Source organism: Seriola aureovittata, chromosome 7 (assembly GCF_021018895.1).
Source record: "Seriola aureovittata isolate HTS-2021-v1 ecotype China chromosome 7, ASM2101889v1, whole genome shotgun sequence".
Classification (NCBI taxonomy): Eukaryota; Metazoa; Chordata; class Actinopteri; order Carangiformes; family Carangidae; genus Seriola; species Seriola aureovittata.
The window spans coordinates 27,458,867-27,477,835 of NC_079370.1; the positions used below are offsets into that span (position 1 = coordinate 27,458,867).

The 18,969-nt window shown below is 41.9% G+C and overlaps 1 protein-coding gene across 4 annotated transcripts in view; it reads right to left on the minus strand.

Annotated features, from left to right (window-relative positions):
- tsnare1 (T-SNARE Domain Containing 1) overlaps positions 1 to 18,969 on the minus strand; it is a 179,824-nt gene that overhangs the window by 122,919 nt on the left and 37,936 nt on the right. For all 4 annotated transcript variants that reach the window (XM_056381151.1, XM_056381152.1, XM_056381150.1 and 1 more), the window contains one exon: positions 18,100 to 18,220. In XM_056381151.1, the coding sequence (XP_056237126.1) occupies positions 18,100 to 18,184 (85 nt within the window). In that variant the 5' untranslated portion in view covers positions 18,185 to 18,220. The remainder of the gene's footprint in view (positions 1 to 18,099; positions 18,221 to 18,969) is intronic.

Consider the following 18,969-nt stretch of genomic DNA (forward strand, 5'->3'; position numbering starts at 1 on the left):
AATGAAATAAAGAGACACAGACGAGCAGAGGTGAAGTCAAAGACAAAGCAGAGCTGGACAATGAAACAGTGTGGGAGGAACTGAGACCTCCACTGAACATCACAAGTCATTAACTCTACTCACTGAGCTACACTGACAAATCGTCCAGGTAATAACATGATCGCATGCAGCCACTCGAGCAGAATTACAAGATTGTGATACATTTAAAAATGGCTCATTTTTCAACTGAAGGCCCTTTAGTGCGCTTTTAATGCTATCTCAATATACGCACGCATCTTTAACACCGGCTTTGTACACCTTTCATTTACCATGATGGATGGACATTGAGTGTTCATGCTACAGTGGAGGTAGACCGGCCGGTCGCTGGATGGGCATGCAGGATGGCTGCGTATACAGGCTGGTGACAAATTAAAGGAAAAAAAAAAAAAAACGAGTGGAGAAACGGAACAAATGCAGATACTTCCACACACCTGCACTGCATGTTACGATTAAACAATTAGCATCCAATCATGCTCTGTGGGTGAATTTGTTGGGGCCTAAGGTGACATCTGTATTTATCTCTGCAGGAAAGACGTCAGTGAACACGATTTGACATTTGATGACTGTGAGATCCGGTGTAAGAAAACCAGAAGATCAGCTCTTGCGCAGGTGACTGACGACGTGAATGCAGGACGTGGTCAGACTGTGTTAACAGGAAGTGCCATTGACAGTTACACACAGAGGGATGTTATAGTAGGAAACTCTCAGTACAAAGATGAATCCACATCTGAGAGTTGATTGGAGCAGAAACCAGAGGCTCTGGTCTACAGAGATGTGGAGAAAGTGATGTTTCAACCTCCGACGCTGAAACATGAAGAATCAACAGAGAAGAGCTAAAAACTGCAGTTCCTCTAATGGCCACTAGAGTCTGGCTCCAACAGTGAGTCAATCCCCATAGACTCCCATGTTAAAATGTCCAACTTTACAGCGGAAATAAACATGTTTACAGCCTGGTACAAAAACACTTTTGGTCTCTAGAGCTAATTTCCTCCTTCATGACACCTGTTTATATAACTCACCAGTTTACATTTTAATAACGACTAAAGTTATGGAGAATTGAGGGCGTGGCCTCTTTGAGCGACAGGTGGGTGAGCATCATGAACCGAAGTCTCACCTCCGCACACGCCCCACGGGGTGGAACAACACCTGACTGAGACACGTTATGTTGGAAGTCGCACTGAGAATGGCTTCATCTTCCTGAAGCACTCACACATTTCCACACCTCCAACAGCACACACTGATCCGTTGACCACTGGGCAGCTGCTGGAGCAGTTGTGGGTTCAGGCCTTGCTCAAGAGCACCTCCTGAGAGAAGCTACACCTGCTCTTCCACTTCACCTACCCAGATGGGATGACAATGGACTTTCAATGGAAAACAACACAACATAATAAGTCGTGGTGCCAGAGGCGCATCTGCAGTTCCTTGTAACCAGAGTCAATCCAAGCTCCTTGAGAAAGGCCAACAGTCAGCCTCCACGTGCACCACGGCACCGGAGCATATTCTGTTCATCACAGCCTTCTCCACAGAGTGAACAGAGGGAAAACATGAATGAGAGTACAGAGCATGAACTGTCATGCACGTTGCATTAAGTGTTAGGATACTCAGATTGAACTATATCACATACCTTCATAACATCATTTATTGCACTTTAAATCAGAAGTATTTTCTTGAATCTGAAGGCGATGACTCTAACTTTAGGCAACGATCTGTTTTACATACTGTTGTGAAAATAAAAACACACAATCCTGCCATGGGTGAGGAATGTAATTTTCACATTAGAACCCACAACACACAATCTGCTCTTCTGATTTCATGCTCATTTCATAAACTTCCGCTGTTCCCTGGAAGGTTGCGGGATCCATAGAGGGTTATTTCACCATCACTGTTTTGGCGAATGCTTTGGATCAATTCAGCAGCTTCTTATCTTTTCACACTTGAAAACTGTTCTCTCACATTAACATGTCGACACTTTAACATGCCCATATCAGCGTGCCACTTCAAAGCTCTGCTGATATGCATTGCCCTCACAAAATCACTTTTGACAAATTCAGTCTCCCTGTGGTTTGAGCAGTGTGTCTGATACAGTCACAACTTTCATTTTGTCCTAAATTACATCCCTGCAGAGGCACTTTTGGAAAAGCTTCTGAGGGGTGTGAGAAATATGAATCATGTGATAAAACGTCTGGAGCAGCTCTTGGTGCCTGGACTTAGAAGACGTTGTGGGACTAAATGCTGATGCCAACATGCTACGATGCTCACAAAGCCGATGTTTACCGCGGTCACCATCTTCATTTACCTGCTAATTGAATCCCGATGATCACGACTTATTAGCGCAAAGTTATTTTAGCTAAGGATCTGCCTTCATGTGACTCACTGGACTCCTGTTTTATTTTGAAATACAGGGTTGATTTTACCTCCTTTCGTTGTCTAGTTCTTGTTGAGTGTAAACGCCACTTCTCACCCTCTCACCCCTTTGTTTATTACAAACTACATCTCCACATCTGCAGTTATCTGCAACTGTAACAAATACACAGAGTTGGTTGATCTAAGTTTTTAATAACTACATATTTTTGGAATGGTGATATTCATCGGTAAATCTTATCTTTCATGTTAAACTGTTTGTATTTACTCTCTGTTATAAATTATGTCATTGATCACATATTGAATCTTCTAGCGATATTTGGCACTTCTGAAATTCCATAAATCATTTGATTGTGGAAAATAAAGTGATACGACTTCACAATCAGATTTCACTTATAAAGGATTAATGAATGGCTTATGACTAGTTTAATAATAATAATTTATACGCTGTTATAACATATTAGATAAAAAGGGCAGCAGTGACCTGTTGCTTGTACTGACCTGTTTATCCGTACCTTTAAGCCTCATATCTCATCATCATTTAATGAGTTACTATAAGGCTCATTTTACCAGTTATAAATAATAGTAACTCATTAGTCAGATTAATGAGCAGTAAGCATAAACTTGATCTTGCAAAATAGTGAGCCTGTATCAATGTATGAAAACTGTGTTATAACTTGTTTATTTATGATTTATAAAGTGCTAACAAAGCTAATCAATAACCGAATTATAAACCAGTCTTATTGTAAAGTGACACCAATAAAGTTTCTCACTTTAATGACTAAAGGTAATTATATTTCTGATTTTCTTTTCTATAATTTTGGCTGAATTCCTGATGTTTGTAATTGATAGAAAATAATTATCCTCATCAAATAAGACGATTCTTTTTCATTTTTGCAAATCTTTGTAGTCTCCAGTCGCCGTAGAGCCAGGACATGAGACAATATTTGAATGACTTCATATGTCCTTGATAGGATTTAGAGTTTTCAGTATCTGTTCTACAAACAGAGTTTCTGTAAAAAAGAAAAACAAGTGTCTGAAGTGGAATTAAAAAACAAAGCTGTGGGGCACAATTTTACTTTCTAAGTGCTAATGATAAACCCCAGTGAACTGATTATACGCGATGATCAGTTGGCTGGGGTTGGGTTTTTTTTTCCTCACTTTATTTAAGCTGTGAATAATCAATACAAAGTGTCCTGATTTCTCCTACTGTAATGAGTGAGTCTTGAGCACACAGGGGATGAATTACCATCATGCCCTCCTGGAGTAGCTTGTCGATAGCACAAATGTGCTATCTGCAACATGTTCAATTATACTCTCAAATCAGAGACGAACTTAATCAAGAGCTCCCATCTCATTATGCCGGAGGTCAGCGGCTGTCTTCCCTCTCTGAGGAGGGACATATTTTACTCTTTCCAAAAAATCTGCAATTTAGCCACTGAGCAGCTGATGGAGGGAATGAGAACCTGGCCTGCTCCCAACAGCTGCTGCTGCAGGTGGAGCAGAGAGGCTTTGAGTTCACTTTCTCTAGTCTGAAACACAAACCGGTCTAAGAGGCTGCTGGGGAAAACTTAATTCTCTGGTTGGAGATTGTAGGAATATTGACAACAAGTATTTGTTGATTTATGATCTTTTGTCAAAAGGAGAGGAACAGATTGCAAAGTGTCATAAAATCCTGCTCTAAAATTATTGCCAAAACACAGAGACATCTTGCTCGGCTTGATCTTAAACATGCCCTATGAGATTATCAATGACCCTACTCATGTTTTTTATGACCACATAGAAAGCTCATGGCACCAGGAATGTGTATGTAAAAGAAATAGAAGTTAGTTCTAGAAGCCATAACACTTGTGAACAGCTGTGGTAGAGCTTTGAGTTTATATATATAGGCTACACGTTTTTGACATGGTGTTCAGGTAAGAGTTGAGAAACTGTCTGCATCCTCAGTTAGTTACTGTGTTTTTCTGGAAAGCGTTTTTCATTCACTGCAACACTGTTGGTGCGTCTGACTGGCTGTTTCTCCATAGACATAGTTTCTGAGGGCGGTGGAGGATTTTGAGCTGTCTCCCAAACAGATGACAAAAAGGAGTAAAAACTTCATTTCCCAGAAGCAAAGATGCAATAAATAAACTGGTGGCCATAATGAAAAATGATTTGATCGTTACGTTATCAGGGACTGACCTGTGTTTCTACATTAAGTGGGAATAGAGAACTTCTGGAAGTCCTTCAATGGGCCAGTGTGGGCTTTTACATTCTAACTTTATTGATAGGTGGCTTTATCTCATATATCACTGAATTTATTTTTGTTGTTTTGTGCTTTAACTGCAGCTATATATTGAGCTCAATTCCCATGTGAACATATGCCCAGTTTCTGACTTCTTAAATGACTGATGCTGGAAAATAGCAGAGGAACTTCATCCTGGACGAACAGGGTTATTTTAGGCAGATGACTGAATCAAGCTCGGAGAACCTGGAGAGCAGAGTGAGCAAACCACAGGAATTCATAAAAGATTCACCTTGACTTCAGGAGGAGGCGTACATACCCCCCCCCCCCCCCACCCCCCACCCCCAACCCCCCCAAACACAAACACACACCCATACTGTGCAGCATCGCCCCCCCACATGAAGCCGTCTGGAGGCGTTCTGCTCTGTTTACTGAGCCATCGTGTCCCTTGTGGCCAGAACGTGCAGAAAATGCAGACCAACATGAAATCATTATCAGGAGCAGCTTTGTTCTGGTCAGGCTGAACACCATGCTGTTCACATGCTGCAGGTCGCCAGCATATTTCTCTTTCTCTGACAAAAGCTTCCTCAGAATTTCACCTCACTCCTCTGTTCAGCGGGAGACGGAACATTCGCAAACAGTGTGAGAAAAGGTTTGCAAAGATAATGAATGCTAAGCTACCAAAATGATTGAGTTTAAACAATTAGAGAGAGGCATCGCTGACGTGATTCCTTCTAAATAAAATCTTCAAAGTTCGGGTCCCTGTGATGCAAATGGAGACTATAAATTCTTGTTAACAGAAAACGAGAGCACAATTAGCAGTGTGATGCACAGAAAAGCAGAGAGATTTTTCAGCTGCAGCACATTTGTTTCCCCGTTTAAACCTGATGGATCGTCCACATTGTCACAATGCCGTCAGGCCAGTGTAATTACGTCCATGATCCTTCATCCTTACTGTAGGCATCTAAAAATAACAAATTGCTCAGTGCCGAATTTGATACAAAACATGACCTTTCCACAAAACAATTATAGCTGCGCGCAAGACAAATGAATCTATTATGAGCGGTTTAATGAGCGAAGACTCCTCTGCAAAAGATAAAAATACATTTGATGTTTTTAACTCCTTACCGTCGGCAGCTCAATCAGGCGAAAGCAGCGGTGCAACTTTTTTTACAGCCACATTTAAATCTTAAATATATATTAGTCTCTACTCATTTCATCAGGGAGGAGATCAAACCTGATTTTTTTTTTTCTCCATTTTTCTTTTCTGCTGCTGAACGCTCGTCTCTCTGCTGTGAGGACAGCTGACAGAAGGTTAAGAGAAACATGAAGAACAAATTTGAAATTCAATTTGAGCTTAATTATGCTGCACATCAGCTACCCATCAAATTAGATGAATAAATTACAATTTTTTGTTCGAATTTTCACTTATGTTTTTTCTTTATTGATTTCTTTCCTCCAAATTTTTTTTTTAATTTTTATAAATATTCAAAATACATTTCTACAATGTGAACATGATGAATGAAACGGGTAAAATTGTTGACATTTCATTCTTCTTAGGATGAGGCTAAGGCCCAGGATATTTCTACATTTCTGTTTTTCTGTTTTTTCCAAAGAAATCTGATAAAATACAACACTGAATCAGCGAGAGAAATTTCAGTTCCAATAGCAGTTTTTCTTGGATGTGAATGTTCACTGTGTGTGAACAACTACAAACAGCTTCTTCTTCACACTTTGCATGCAGCTTTCCTTTTGTCCAGCTTTTCTCTGTCTTCATAGTTTTTAAATCTGAGATTCAGCCACTCATCTGCCTTTAGACCTCAGCCTTCAATGGAGCCTTTATGTCCTCACGTCACTTGACCAGATCTTGTTTCGTGAGACGAGTGGTCACGAGACTAACGAGTTTACAGCTTCACCCATCCACAGGAGACTGTTACAGACATTTATTAAAAGATTGATCTCTGTATTTTATGAATCGATATCGGATTATTCAAATGAAGATTGATTTGAATCAGATAATTGATCACCAGTAGAGAGGTTCACCCCCAGTGTGATGTACAAAAATAAGTGATTTGAGTGTTTTGGTGACATCATATTTGCATATTTGAAACAACATATTGTATTTATGGCAAAACACTGGACCTGTGCTGGACTAATCAATCAGATGGTTTTCACACAATAAATGTAAAAAAAAAAACAAAACAAAAAAAACTGGGTCTGAAGCTCATCTCCTCTTACTTCCTGAATGTGCCCCGCCCACCACCTGCTGGCTCCAGGTGGACAGGTGAAGGAGCAGAGAGCATCAAGATGGTCAGAGGAGGAAACATCAGAGAGACTCAGCCACATGTTTGAGCCTCAGTCAGACCCAGACTCAGAGGAGGAGTCTGAGACCAGAACCAGAGACTAGCAGACGGATCAGAGCGGTTAGCGTAGTTAGCATCTTTCATTTGTTTATGTTGTTTGTTAGCTTGAAACTGGCAGTGGCTAACACAGTGTTAGCAGTTGCGCTAATGCTAACTCTCTCTCTCTGTACTGACAAGGTTTCAGGTTTATTTAGCCCTGCCCCCGTCCCCACAAGTCTACAGGGTTGGTTCCTGAGGTTTGTGACGTATCTGTTTTTATGAGACTGTCATTGGTTCACTGCAGTTCAAGGTGGAAACACTCAGTCATGGTGTTGACGATTATGTCACTCATCATATGTCTGTATTATATAAAAACATCAGAGGGTCTGTAACCATGTTATTTATGGTGTTATTTTTACAGCACATAACAAGCTAATTCTACAGTCAAAATGCTGCAGTCTACCGAACATGCTAATGAAGCTCCAGAGATTGTGCTGCTATCTGGTAGCATCAATAGAGACCCAGTGCACAGAAGGGCCAAAGTCAACAGAAGTCCACATATAAGGATGCAGGGTCACAGAGGGCTGGAGATCAATGGCGTCTCAGTTGGTCCATTAATGCATGCGTGGCCGTCTAACACATGGCCCACTTTGGCCACTTACTGCCCATCAGCAGTGCATGGAGCTGGAGGAGCAAGTGCTCATCACAGCGCTGTCACACCCACTCCACCCTCTTGCTTCATTCAAGACTAATAAGCAGGGCTCTGTCTCTAGAGGGCTCATCACAGGGAGCTAACAATGTGAGCACATCCACGGGTCAGGTCCAACGCCCAGCACTGCTGTCTGCTGCAGAGAACCAGGTGGGGCTCCTTAAACTGTGATGGGCAACGTGGGCGGGATGAAACGCTGCTGTCAGGCCAGGATGACGATTACATCCGTCACCATGACAACTAACTGATTAACTGATTAGTTGATCAACTAATGTCAAGCACAAATATTGAATAAAAATGTGCTTTGTCATACATAAAAGTAAACTGAACACCTTTGAGCTTGATCCCTCCTGTGTATGTAGGAAGTCCTGCAAAACAATAATGACTCAATAGTCAAGTTAAGAAAAGGAATAAACGAGTAAATGAAAAGCCTGATGTTTCTCCCTGTAGACATTTGGGGTTTTCATTGACTTTAAAACTGGCTCTACAGGGGGAAACGACAAATCTTCCTTATCCACCTTCCATAAACAGATTATTGACACATTTTTCTTTGTATCTTTTCGGAGAACTACATAGACATGGAACAAGAATCTACAACAACTCTGTAAAGCTACAGAGATATTGAGATATTTTTAGTCTGGACAAAAATCATGGATCAACCAACTAACACTGTCCCAGAGCCATGCAAACAGCATGGCTGGAACAGTGTAAGATTCAAATATGTTGTGCTGACTTCTTCAAATTGAACCCCATAAATTTCTAGTAGGATACATGCATATCTGATTCAGGAGCTGATGCTACTTCATTTTAGCCATTTAGTCTCAAAAATACAGGTGGAGTAGAAGAGGATGAGCTGGTTTAGTTTCAAGGACATCAGTATAAGGATTCACTCCTCACTCCAGTGCTCTTTAAGTGCTGCATCTCAGTTTTCCATCACAAGTTTTTCAAGTAAGGATCCACCAGTCTGTCTAACACTCCAGAGATACTGTAGCTTGAAAACCACATCAAATTGTTCCTTCATACTCAAGGGTATACCTGAAACAGACTTTCTATTTCAAAACATTCTTAGTATTAGTGGTTAGCCTGTTGCCACCCTGTTAGCTTAGCTCCTAGCCTACCGACTTAGCCTGTAGTTACCCACAGCTAATGTTGCCTTGCTATCTGTGTTATGATGGTTTGTGTTAGCTGCTAGAAGGACAGGTCCGTCAGCTAGAACAACTCATCTCTCCTTTACGTTACGATAGATGTGATCTGCTCTCCAAATAGCGTTAGAAACAGACTTGAAAGTCAGCCTGTCAGTGTTAGCACTAGCACTAGCATAGCCTCGTGATGATGCAGAGTTTGTCCCTGTCCGCCGGTGTGGAACCGCTCTGATCTGCGGTCTCACCTGATGAATGCAAACAAGTTTTTGAACTGGCCAGTTTGTAGCGTTGAGTAATGCTTGTTAGTAAGAGGGGACCAGCCACTGTTTATGCTCTACCTGGGGCCAGAGTCTCGGAGTCACGGAGGCTAATCGTAGGGTGCTGGCATCAAAGGGAACCTCACTACACTCTACCACTAGCATTAGCAACATTGGTATCCATGTCGACCCTAATCACGATAGGATGAGCCGTCTGAGGTCAGAAAGGGAGGCCTAGCCAGGATGTTTGACTTCGCCAGAGAGATGAGTCGGCATCCATTAACTGTCTCTGGTCCCTCAGCCATGCAGGGTAATGATGGGATGTACAGCAGCTCACTTCTCTGAACAGCTGGAGTGGCTCGTCACTGTGGAGAGCAGTGATTTGATTTTGTTGATAACGTGCCATCTTTCTGGTGAAAGTGGACAGCCGTCCTCCTCCTGTACTGGGTGCTGCTCTTTGATCTGGGAATATAGACAGGTGTTTAAATCACATTTGATATGAGGGTCTTAGTCCTCAGCAGGTCACAGGTGATTAGAGATCCTGCTAGGTTTACGGGTAGTGCGGTTTTGGAGTTCACTAGTTTCGTTAACATGTCCAGGTCGGGAGATCCTAAGAATGCAGACTGATAGCCAGGTTTTTCAACATTGAGCCGGTCTCCCTCCCCCGTTATATTACTCACAAGTTCCCTGAATATGTCAATATCACAAAGAGCTTATTATCATCCCAGTCACTGGTGGTGGATGTCCTCTGCGTTCTCACAGGTCTCCTGTCTGTCCCCAGAGCTAGAACAGAAGTCTGCAGGCTGCACAGCCTTTTCCTTTTTATGTCTCCTTCCTGTGGAACAACCCGCTGACATCAGACTGTCTGACTCTGCTGAGGCCTTTAAATCCAAACTTTAAACTTATCTTCATGCTTTAACTCTCAGTTAGTGGCTTATTCTCCGATTACTTCAGGCCTTGTACTCGTTACCGTTCTCCCACCGGCAGGTAAGTCTCGACGACTTTATTAAACCTCGTACGTGGAGTATAGTCTGCGTTGTCCTGAAGTGATTACTGTAAACAATTGAATAACCAGAGCATACCTCTCAACCTCCGTTTGTTTATTCCCTCAAGCACAACAGAGTCCAGACTGTCTCTCCCTCTCTGCTGGACCATCGACCATCCTGGGACATCTCACCCTCTCCTGGCTGTTGGTGTCTCATTCCAGATGTCTCTCTCCCTTGTGTGAATGTTCTTCAAGTCCCTCTCTCCAACTGTGTGTTTTTTTTCTCTTTTTCCTGTGTGTGTGAATGTTGAGCTGGAGTTTGCTTCTCATGTGTTTGTGTAGTCTGTCCTCTCCCCAGGTCTTCACAGTGGAGGGGAGGTTGTGTGATTCAGGTCCTATCTGTTTGGCAGTACCAGACGTTGCTTGATGTCTTCCTGAATCTGTCCATCCCTGACCCCTCCTCAGTTGCTCCATCTGAGGTATTGTCCTTTTTTTTCTTTTTTATTTCCTTGTCCGATTTACAAGTCTAAGAACAGAGGTTGTTGTGCTGTAAAACCCATTGGGGCTCATTTATGATCTGTGATACTGGGTTACATAAATGAAGCTAAGTAAGGCTTTTCAGCCTTGTGTTAAGTCCTGCTCTAAAAACTATTTCCAAGCAAAATACCTCAACCTCAATTTTATAGGGAACATGTTTCCTGTCTGTCTGTCTGTCTGTCTGTCTGTCTGTCTGTCTGTCTGTCTGTCTGTCTGTCTGTCTGTCTGTCTGTCTGTCTGTCTGTCTGTCTGTCTGTCTGTCTGTCTGTCTGTCTGTCTGTCTGTCTGTCTGTCTGTCTGTCTGTCTGTCTGTCTGTCTGTCTGTCTGTCTGTCTGTCTGTCTGTCTGTCTGTTCTCTTTTCTGTTAGTATCTATATCCTGTTGGGACTCATCATCCAAGAGAGACCAGATGTTTCTTTGCTCCACTGGACAAAGGAACTCACACTCCACAGTTCCTCACCGTTCACACCTGGGGACGACCTTTCCCCTCGCGGACCCCACTGGCCAGCCAGTGTTGGTCAGCGTGTGACATGTGACCCCCAAGGGTGTCACCAAACAAACCTGGTACCTTTAGATTACATGAGCTAAGCTAACAAAGAAACTCACACCTTCCCTCCCACACACACCAGGTGGTCTCAGTGGCCATCTTGAGTAGTTTCTTTGTTTACCGCCATCTTGTGTAGTCTTTTTTGTTCAGGTCATGTGGTCACAGTGACCACTTTGAGTCAGCCATCTTGCCTTTGTTTGTGTCCCCACAGACACACACGTACCCCTACACACGTACCCCTACACACACACACACACACGTACCCCTACACACACACACACACACACACACACACACACACACACACACACACACACACACACACACACACACACACACACACACACACACACACACACACACACACACACACACACACACACACCTGTATATACTAGATTAGACATTGTATTTTACTCTGCTCCATTGTAAATACATGTCTTTAAGTAACTACTGGTGTGTTTAATGTTGCACAAGCGTGAATATTGCCAACCTCTACTTTGTAGAATTGCAATCCTTCAACTTTAACTTACTGTTGATATGGTAATTTGGTTATAGTTAGTAAGCTAATGGTTAATCAGAGTTCAAATTAATGGTAATAAATTGAGACTAAAACCATATTGGCTATTTTGCCTATTAGTTTAGGCTGGTGCCCCGAGGACTTTAATTCATTTTAAAGTTATTATTTAACATTAATATTTTTAATATTAATATTTTCTTAATTTATGATAGCCAATAAACTGATAAACAACCGAAATCCAACATATTTGGTGTCCAGCTCATGAGGTAGAGCTCAGACCCAACAATCCTCACAATTCACTGCGTTAAAACTCAACACAATCCTCAGTTGAGTCCCAGACCATTATCTTCAAGCTGGGAGGGAATTTGGGATTTGAGCAATTGGATGTGAAAAAAGTAACAAGTGTATCTTTAAAATGAACTTTCAGCAAGGTTCTTTATAATAAATAAAACTGTAATGGTCATACTGTCATACTGTGATTGTTGTTGTAAACTGTAAAGACTAACATTGTGAGCTTTTGCACCTTTTTTATTTTCCATCCAGTATTTATTACAAACAACATACGGCGTGTCAATATGTGATGATATTAAAACCATGTTGTCCGATGGTCCTGAATGACACACTCTCAGCTATGTTGGAGCTGACGCTCCACCTCTCGTAGAGCAGGGTGGAGGGCTGAGAGCTCTTGCCGGGAGAGGGAGGAGAGAGATTAGTCTAAACGACAGCTCTATTAGAGACTTAACCTGGGCTTTGATCATTTCCTGAGCTCCCCTTCAGATCAGCCCCAGTAACAAACGGCAAATCTGACAGGCTCCTGCTCTACCATTCCCCTACCTACCTCCCCGCCCACCCGCATCACCACCACCACCACCACCACCACCACCACTCATATCGCTCATAATGTACCCAGGCTTCACTGTGATCAAAGACCCCCTTTCTGGTGACTGAGGCTCCCATCTGTCTGCCCACAATAGAGAAGACTGGGAGAGAGAAGCCGGCTGTCAGACTGAGTGAAAGGGAGGATTTCACAGCACACACGAGTACAGTGTGCTGGAGTCCTGAGACAAAAAGCATATGTGATGTTTGTTTGTCTTTGTCACGTCCTCCGTTCTCCCTTCACGGTGTGTCTGACCTGCAGCATGATCACTTGTACCAGCTCCATACACGCTCTGTGCCGACTGGCTGAATGAACTGCTGTACATTTTCTGCTCTGTAATTTGAGCTTTTTCATAAATTGCCTGAGGCTGTGATTGTCTGAACCACAATCACTCCAGTGACAATAAATATCAACATGTTAATCAAATTGTACATAGTTAGAAGAAACGATCTTTATACAGGCTGTGTGAGCAGCTTGAAATAACATGTAACACTTCCATTCTAGCTGGAACAACGATCTCAGCTTTAGATGACACAATGACAGTGCTAACATGCTAACCTTAAGCAGGTACAATGTTAACCCAGTTCACCATCTTAGTTTGGCAGGTTAGTACGCTAACATTAGCTAATTAAACATGAAGTAGAGATGAGGCTGGTGGGAACATCATGGGATTTGACAGTATTTGGTCAGAAACCGAGCTTCTGGTAAAGTCAAATTTTCACCTGTTGAGGGTGACACATGAAAAGTATGATCAGTGATTCACCCGGAGACGAACATGAATGTCTGTACTAAATTTCAGGACAAGAGATGTTTGAGATATTTCAGTCTGGAACCAGCAGCTCCTTGTTCTTCAAAAGTGCAACAGAGCAAGTGATAGGTGGGTTAGGAAACATCTGTGTGATGCGTGGTTATACTGTCTAATGGAGAGAGACCGAGACCATAGACTGTAAATAAAGATGGACGTAGAATCTGTGGCATCACCCACATTTTTCTGATGAGCGTTTTTTGAAGCTCAGAGTAGTCTGCTCCACCGTTGACATTATGGCAGTGTCTGACTCCGCCCCTATCTCCCAGCTAATCCAAAAATGGACATAACTTTAGTCCTTAATAAAAATGTAAACAGGTGAGTTATATAAACTGTTGCCATGAAGGAGGAAATTAGCTCTAGAGACCAAAACTGTTTTTGTACCAGGCTGTAAACATGTTTATTTCTGCTGTAAAGTTGGACATTTTAACATGGGAGTCTATGGGGATTGACTCACTGTTGGGGCCGGACTCTAGTGGTCATTAGGTTCTTCAGTGATGACTTCATGTTTCAGCCCTGGAGGTTGATGCTTGGCACTAACTGACCACTACCACTAATTGGATATTTGCAGTGTTAGTAGTCAGAGCTAACTTTAGCAGCCAAGTCTCAGCTTGACACAGAGGCTGGTGGTGTTTTGGTTGATTTATGCCTCTATTACATATAAAACCATATGGGTACCTGTGTTGTAGGTGGGGTACAGCTCTCCTGGTGTGTGTGAGTGCCAGTGTATACAGTTATAGCCCTAAATGTCCAGAGACTGTTAACAGTGTGTACACACACACACACACACACACACACACACACACACACACACATACATTTAGTCATTAGAAATAGAATAGAAATGCACCGAAAGTTGATAGTCAGAGCTAGTTAGACATGTCGGGGTGTTAGAGGTGTTAGGAGAGGAGGTCTCTCTGAAGAGAGGAGTCGCCCTGCTCTGATAGAACCACAGACCTGAACAGTCTGGACTGAGACTGTCCTGTGTGCAGGGATGGTGATGCCAGACCACCTTCATTAGAGGAGCACAGTGGCTGAGAAGGAGCATCAGGCTGAATGACTGAGTTCCAGTAGATGGAGCAGACCCAGAAGTCTCTCTGACGGCAGCATCAGTGGCTGAATGTGATTCAGGAGGTCGTGGGTAGTTAGTGGAGGTCCACGGGGAGCAGAGTGACATGTGACCTTTGAGGATGATCTAACACCGCAGTGCATTCTGGCCTATCTGTAACAAGGCTTGTCAGAGGGACACAGCACTAGTCGGGGCCAAGTCGAACCGTGACCTGCACTAAGAGGTGGGTGATGTCCTAAAGCCCGATTATTAGATTGACATTCATTAGGTGGCCAAAGCACCACTGCAGCATTGTGTAAGAAAGCAACTGTTTGCTATCACATTTTATTAGCTAATAGTACGTGAGTCTTTCTGCCCTCTGGGTAAAAAAAATCACCTCAGTACAATGTTAAATCAGTTGAAAAACCTAATCTATTCTATCATTTGTTTTCCCTGCAGATACAAAGACACATGAAACAGCAGACCCATAACAGAAAACACAGTCAAAAACATTGTGTTTCATTTAACGTCTTGCTTTCCTATGTCATCCTGCAGACGCATGTTTGGTGTGGACAGCAGGAGATGTGGTTCACATTCTCACACTTTCAGTAATGAGCTCTAATGAGATACAGTACATACTTTTTAAGATGATCTGGAGTACATTGGGGGAATTTCTTTGAGTACGTGGAGGTGAGGTGGCCAATGTCTATCATCTCACTTCTTTTTGAATGCCAAAAAAAACAGACTTTTCTCTGTTCCTCATTAAAGCACATGGATATTTCCAGAACTGCACTCAAAACATCATGACACATTCACTGTCCTCGTCATCTATTTATCTCTAACTGTATCCCCACTGAGTCTCGTCTTCATCTGTCTATCCTCGTCACACACACACACACACACACACACACACACACACACACACACACACACACACACACACACACACACACACACACACACACACACACACACACACACACACACACACACACACACACACACACACACACACACACACACACACACACACACACACACACACCTCCAGTTTGGCCGGGAACATGTTTTGCCTCAGGGGTTCTATCTTGCTCCTGCCCCATTACAGGGCTAATGAAAGCAGTGAGAGGATCAAATGCAATGAAGCTGCTTTTCACACTGCTTAACCCTTATAAAAACCTGTGACCTCTGTGCGAGCACACACACACACACACACACACACACACACACACACACACACACACACACACACACACACACACACACACACCAGTACATGCACACATACAAACCCTGAGTTTTGGATACACATAGTTACATATATAGAAACGGAGGAAAAGGAGAGTCGCAGCGACACATGGACACTGTGGTTTGCGCAGCTCTTACTGTATTTGTTCACTTTTTGCATGTAATTGTCATATTTGTTTGGGTATTTTAGCTCATGTACATGTGGTGTTGATTGCTTGAATTATTCATTTCTTTATGAATAATAAATGTGTTGTGATGACTGGAACACCTGATTCTGATTACTTGCTTATAAGTAGGAAAGTGGGTGACGACTAAAATTGTCACAAACTTTTCTAAAGCCACAATGAACTGACATGAACTGAGATGAATAACATGCTTTGCAGTGAGTGCCGCTGCTCTTCAGTTGATGATATGAAGCCTCTTCAAAAGTCCAATATAAGATCTTTATTTGTTCTTTCCTAATTTTATCCTGCAGTTGATGAATTTCGATTATCTCTTTGTCAATCTTGATAGAAATCTTTTCAAGCTTGAAGTACCTATAATTGATACTCCTTTAAAACTATAGAGGTATAAATTACAGCTACTTGAAGCCAGAAAAGATTTCTATCAAGATTGACAACATATGCAGCAAAGAGAAAATAAAAATTCCTGCATATGTTGTCTTATCTAATCTTGTCTAATTTTATGATTATAGTTTTATTCTCATCCACCGATCCATAAAACAAAACAGCTTTTCTAGTGGCTAATCCATCAAAAAAATTTTAACCATAGGAGGTAAGGTTGAGTAACTGAGACACACACTTATGAAGATGCACAAAGGTATAATATTCTCAATAACTGAAAGCGTCTTTTATTGAATAATGACTTTTCAAAAGAAAATAATAATCCAAACAGGATTCTGATGTGACGAGTGCAGTCAGAAAACTGTTTCTCTCTGTCCTCTAACCTGACAGCGGGGTCATGTCAGGTAATCGGCACCTACACAGGTGAGTATCGGGTAATGACATCATCCATATTCTGCTTAAGGGCCCTTATGGCCAGTTTACTCAAACTAATGTCAGTATTTCATGTCAAATTAACGTAATTCAAAATCAAACTACCCACAGAGCTACGGATTTTTCTTATTTACCTTCAAAACTCTTAATATGGCACCAACGACATTATTATATCAATAAATATACATGGCCAACTGCTGCTTCATTCCTAACTACCTGGCAGACGTGCATCATTTTCCACGTATTCTCCGTCATGACTTGAGTTAGCATGTAGATATTAGCCACATAGTGATATCAACATCACGGCTGCACTCTGACCTTTCAATGGACACCTCACTCGACCAATAGGAGCTTCCATGTCCTGCCCACAGCCAACAATGACCAACCAGAGTCCACATTCAAAGGAGGGGCCTTAAGGTTGAGCCAACTGAAAAAGATGGTGCTGATGACTGACACTTTGTAGAGCCAATGAAATCCTGCTTCAGTGGCTAGGCTAGCCTAACTATCTGGTGGTATCTAAGTGGTTTTAAAAATAAATGTAAATTGTTAAAAAATTGTTTTTTATGTTCTGTGATGTCACTGACGATAACAGTTTATGTGACAGACAGACAGACAGACAGACAGAGACACAAAACTGTAAAATGTAAAATGAAAAATTTATTTTTACTCTTTTTATATCCACAAAGGGAAAGAGCTTTATAAAGTTTATGCTTCAGTGACTCTGGATATGGGAGAGGATTCCTCTAAGTGTCACCTTTCATTAGAGCCTGAAATTATGACTGTATATGTTCAAGCTTTCTATGCCAGGTATGTGACCTTGGCTCCTCTCTGGAGTCTCCAAATGGGAAACGCCTCGTCATACCTTTAGGAAAAACATGTAAAATATTCATTTTCTATGGTGTTGTTACCAAATTTCAACTTGGACTAGTTAAAGTGTGTTTTCCAGCTAACAACTCACAGCCACAGTCATCTAATTTGAAAATAAATATGCAGGAGGAAATAAAACCTTCTACTTCAGTGTGTTCAAACTCTGGTAGCTCACTGCCAGTGACACCTTCAAAAGACCGAAACCATGCATGTCCTTCAAACTGTCTAATTGTCTTTGGGTGTACCCAGGATACGCAATCTCTCATGTAGTCCGAAGTCACTCAGACTAGATCTGACTCAGAGTGGTCCAGGTGACTAAAGCTGTACAACTGAGACATTTAACCAAGATCACGTCATTGTTTTCATCTGCAGATCTAGAAAAGGTCATTCAGATTTCTATCTAATCCCGACTGGACTGTTTGAACACCCTTCAGTCTGGTGTCAGCAGGCAGACCATCCAGAGATTACAGCTGATCATAGACATGTAATTGTCCCAGTGTCTCACATTTAATCAACCTGACTTAGCTGTAACTGTTGTAAAATGCTTGATGAAGGACCTCCCAAAGACATGACGCCATGAAGAAATCAATGCTTACCTACTGGCTGGTAGCCCTGCCTCGTAGGACCTCCAAATGGGTTGCGACTGCCAAAGGAGCCTCCGTCAATCGACCCATATGACATTCTGCCTGATGGTTGGTGAGCGTCTGCTGCAGGTGCCTGGGGGAGACAAATGACCACAACACAACACAATTTATCTTCACTTCGCTCAAACAGTCCAAAAATACCATTACTAGTATACTATACTAAACTAAACTAAACTATAAACAGTAAGTGAAGGAAGTAACTGTGATATACATAATGTCTTTGTAGCCCCATAAGACATGTAGAGAGATAATTAAATTAAATTAAATATAATTAATAATTGGCCTTTTTGGATGTGTTCATAGTTAGTTCGTGCTTACATCATCATTTGGCTTTCATATTCAAATTCTTGGAGGGTTGCATGGTGTGACTCTTTGTTAAGAAACAGTTCAATGTTTAATTGCTTTAATGTCCATAGACGCAGCTGTCGCAGAATTATTGTATATTTTCATGAAACATATTCATGTCCCTGATATTAGATCTGAAAAATGAAAAATAAATCAAAAGGGTTTTTACAGAGGTTGAATTGAAATAATGAACACAATTGAGCAGTTAGCTTACTGTATACTGTACACACGGCGGCTGTCAGGGGACAGCTGTGCCAAGTGGAATAAAACATGATACAACCTGTTCATTAGCTTAATTACTTTTTTACATAGATGCCCTTTTTTCTTTGGGCAGATTCAGGCCAGATGTTTCTCGCTGCTTCCAGTATTTATGCTAAGCTAGGCTAACCATGTCCTGAATCCAGCTGTACTCAACATGAAATTGACATAATAACATCATCTTCTCATTTCACCATTGGAAAGAAGGGAAATACATTT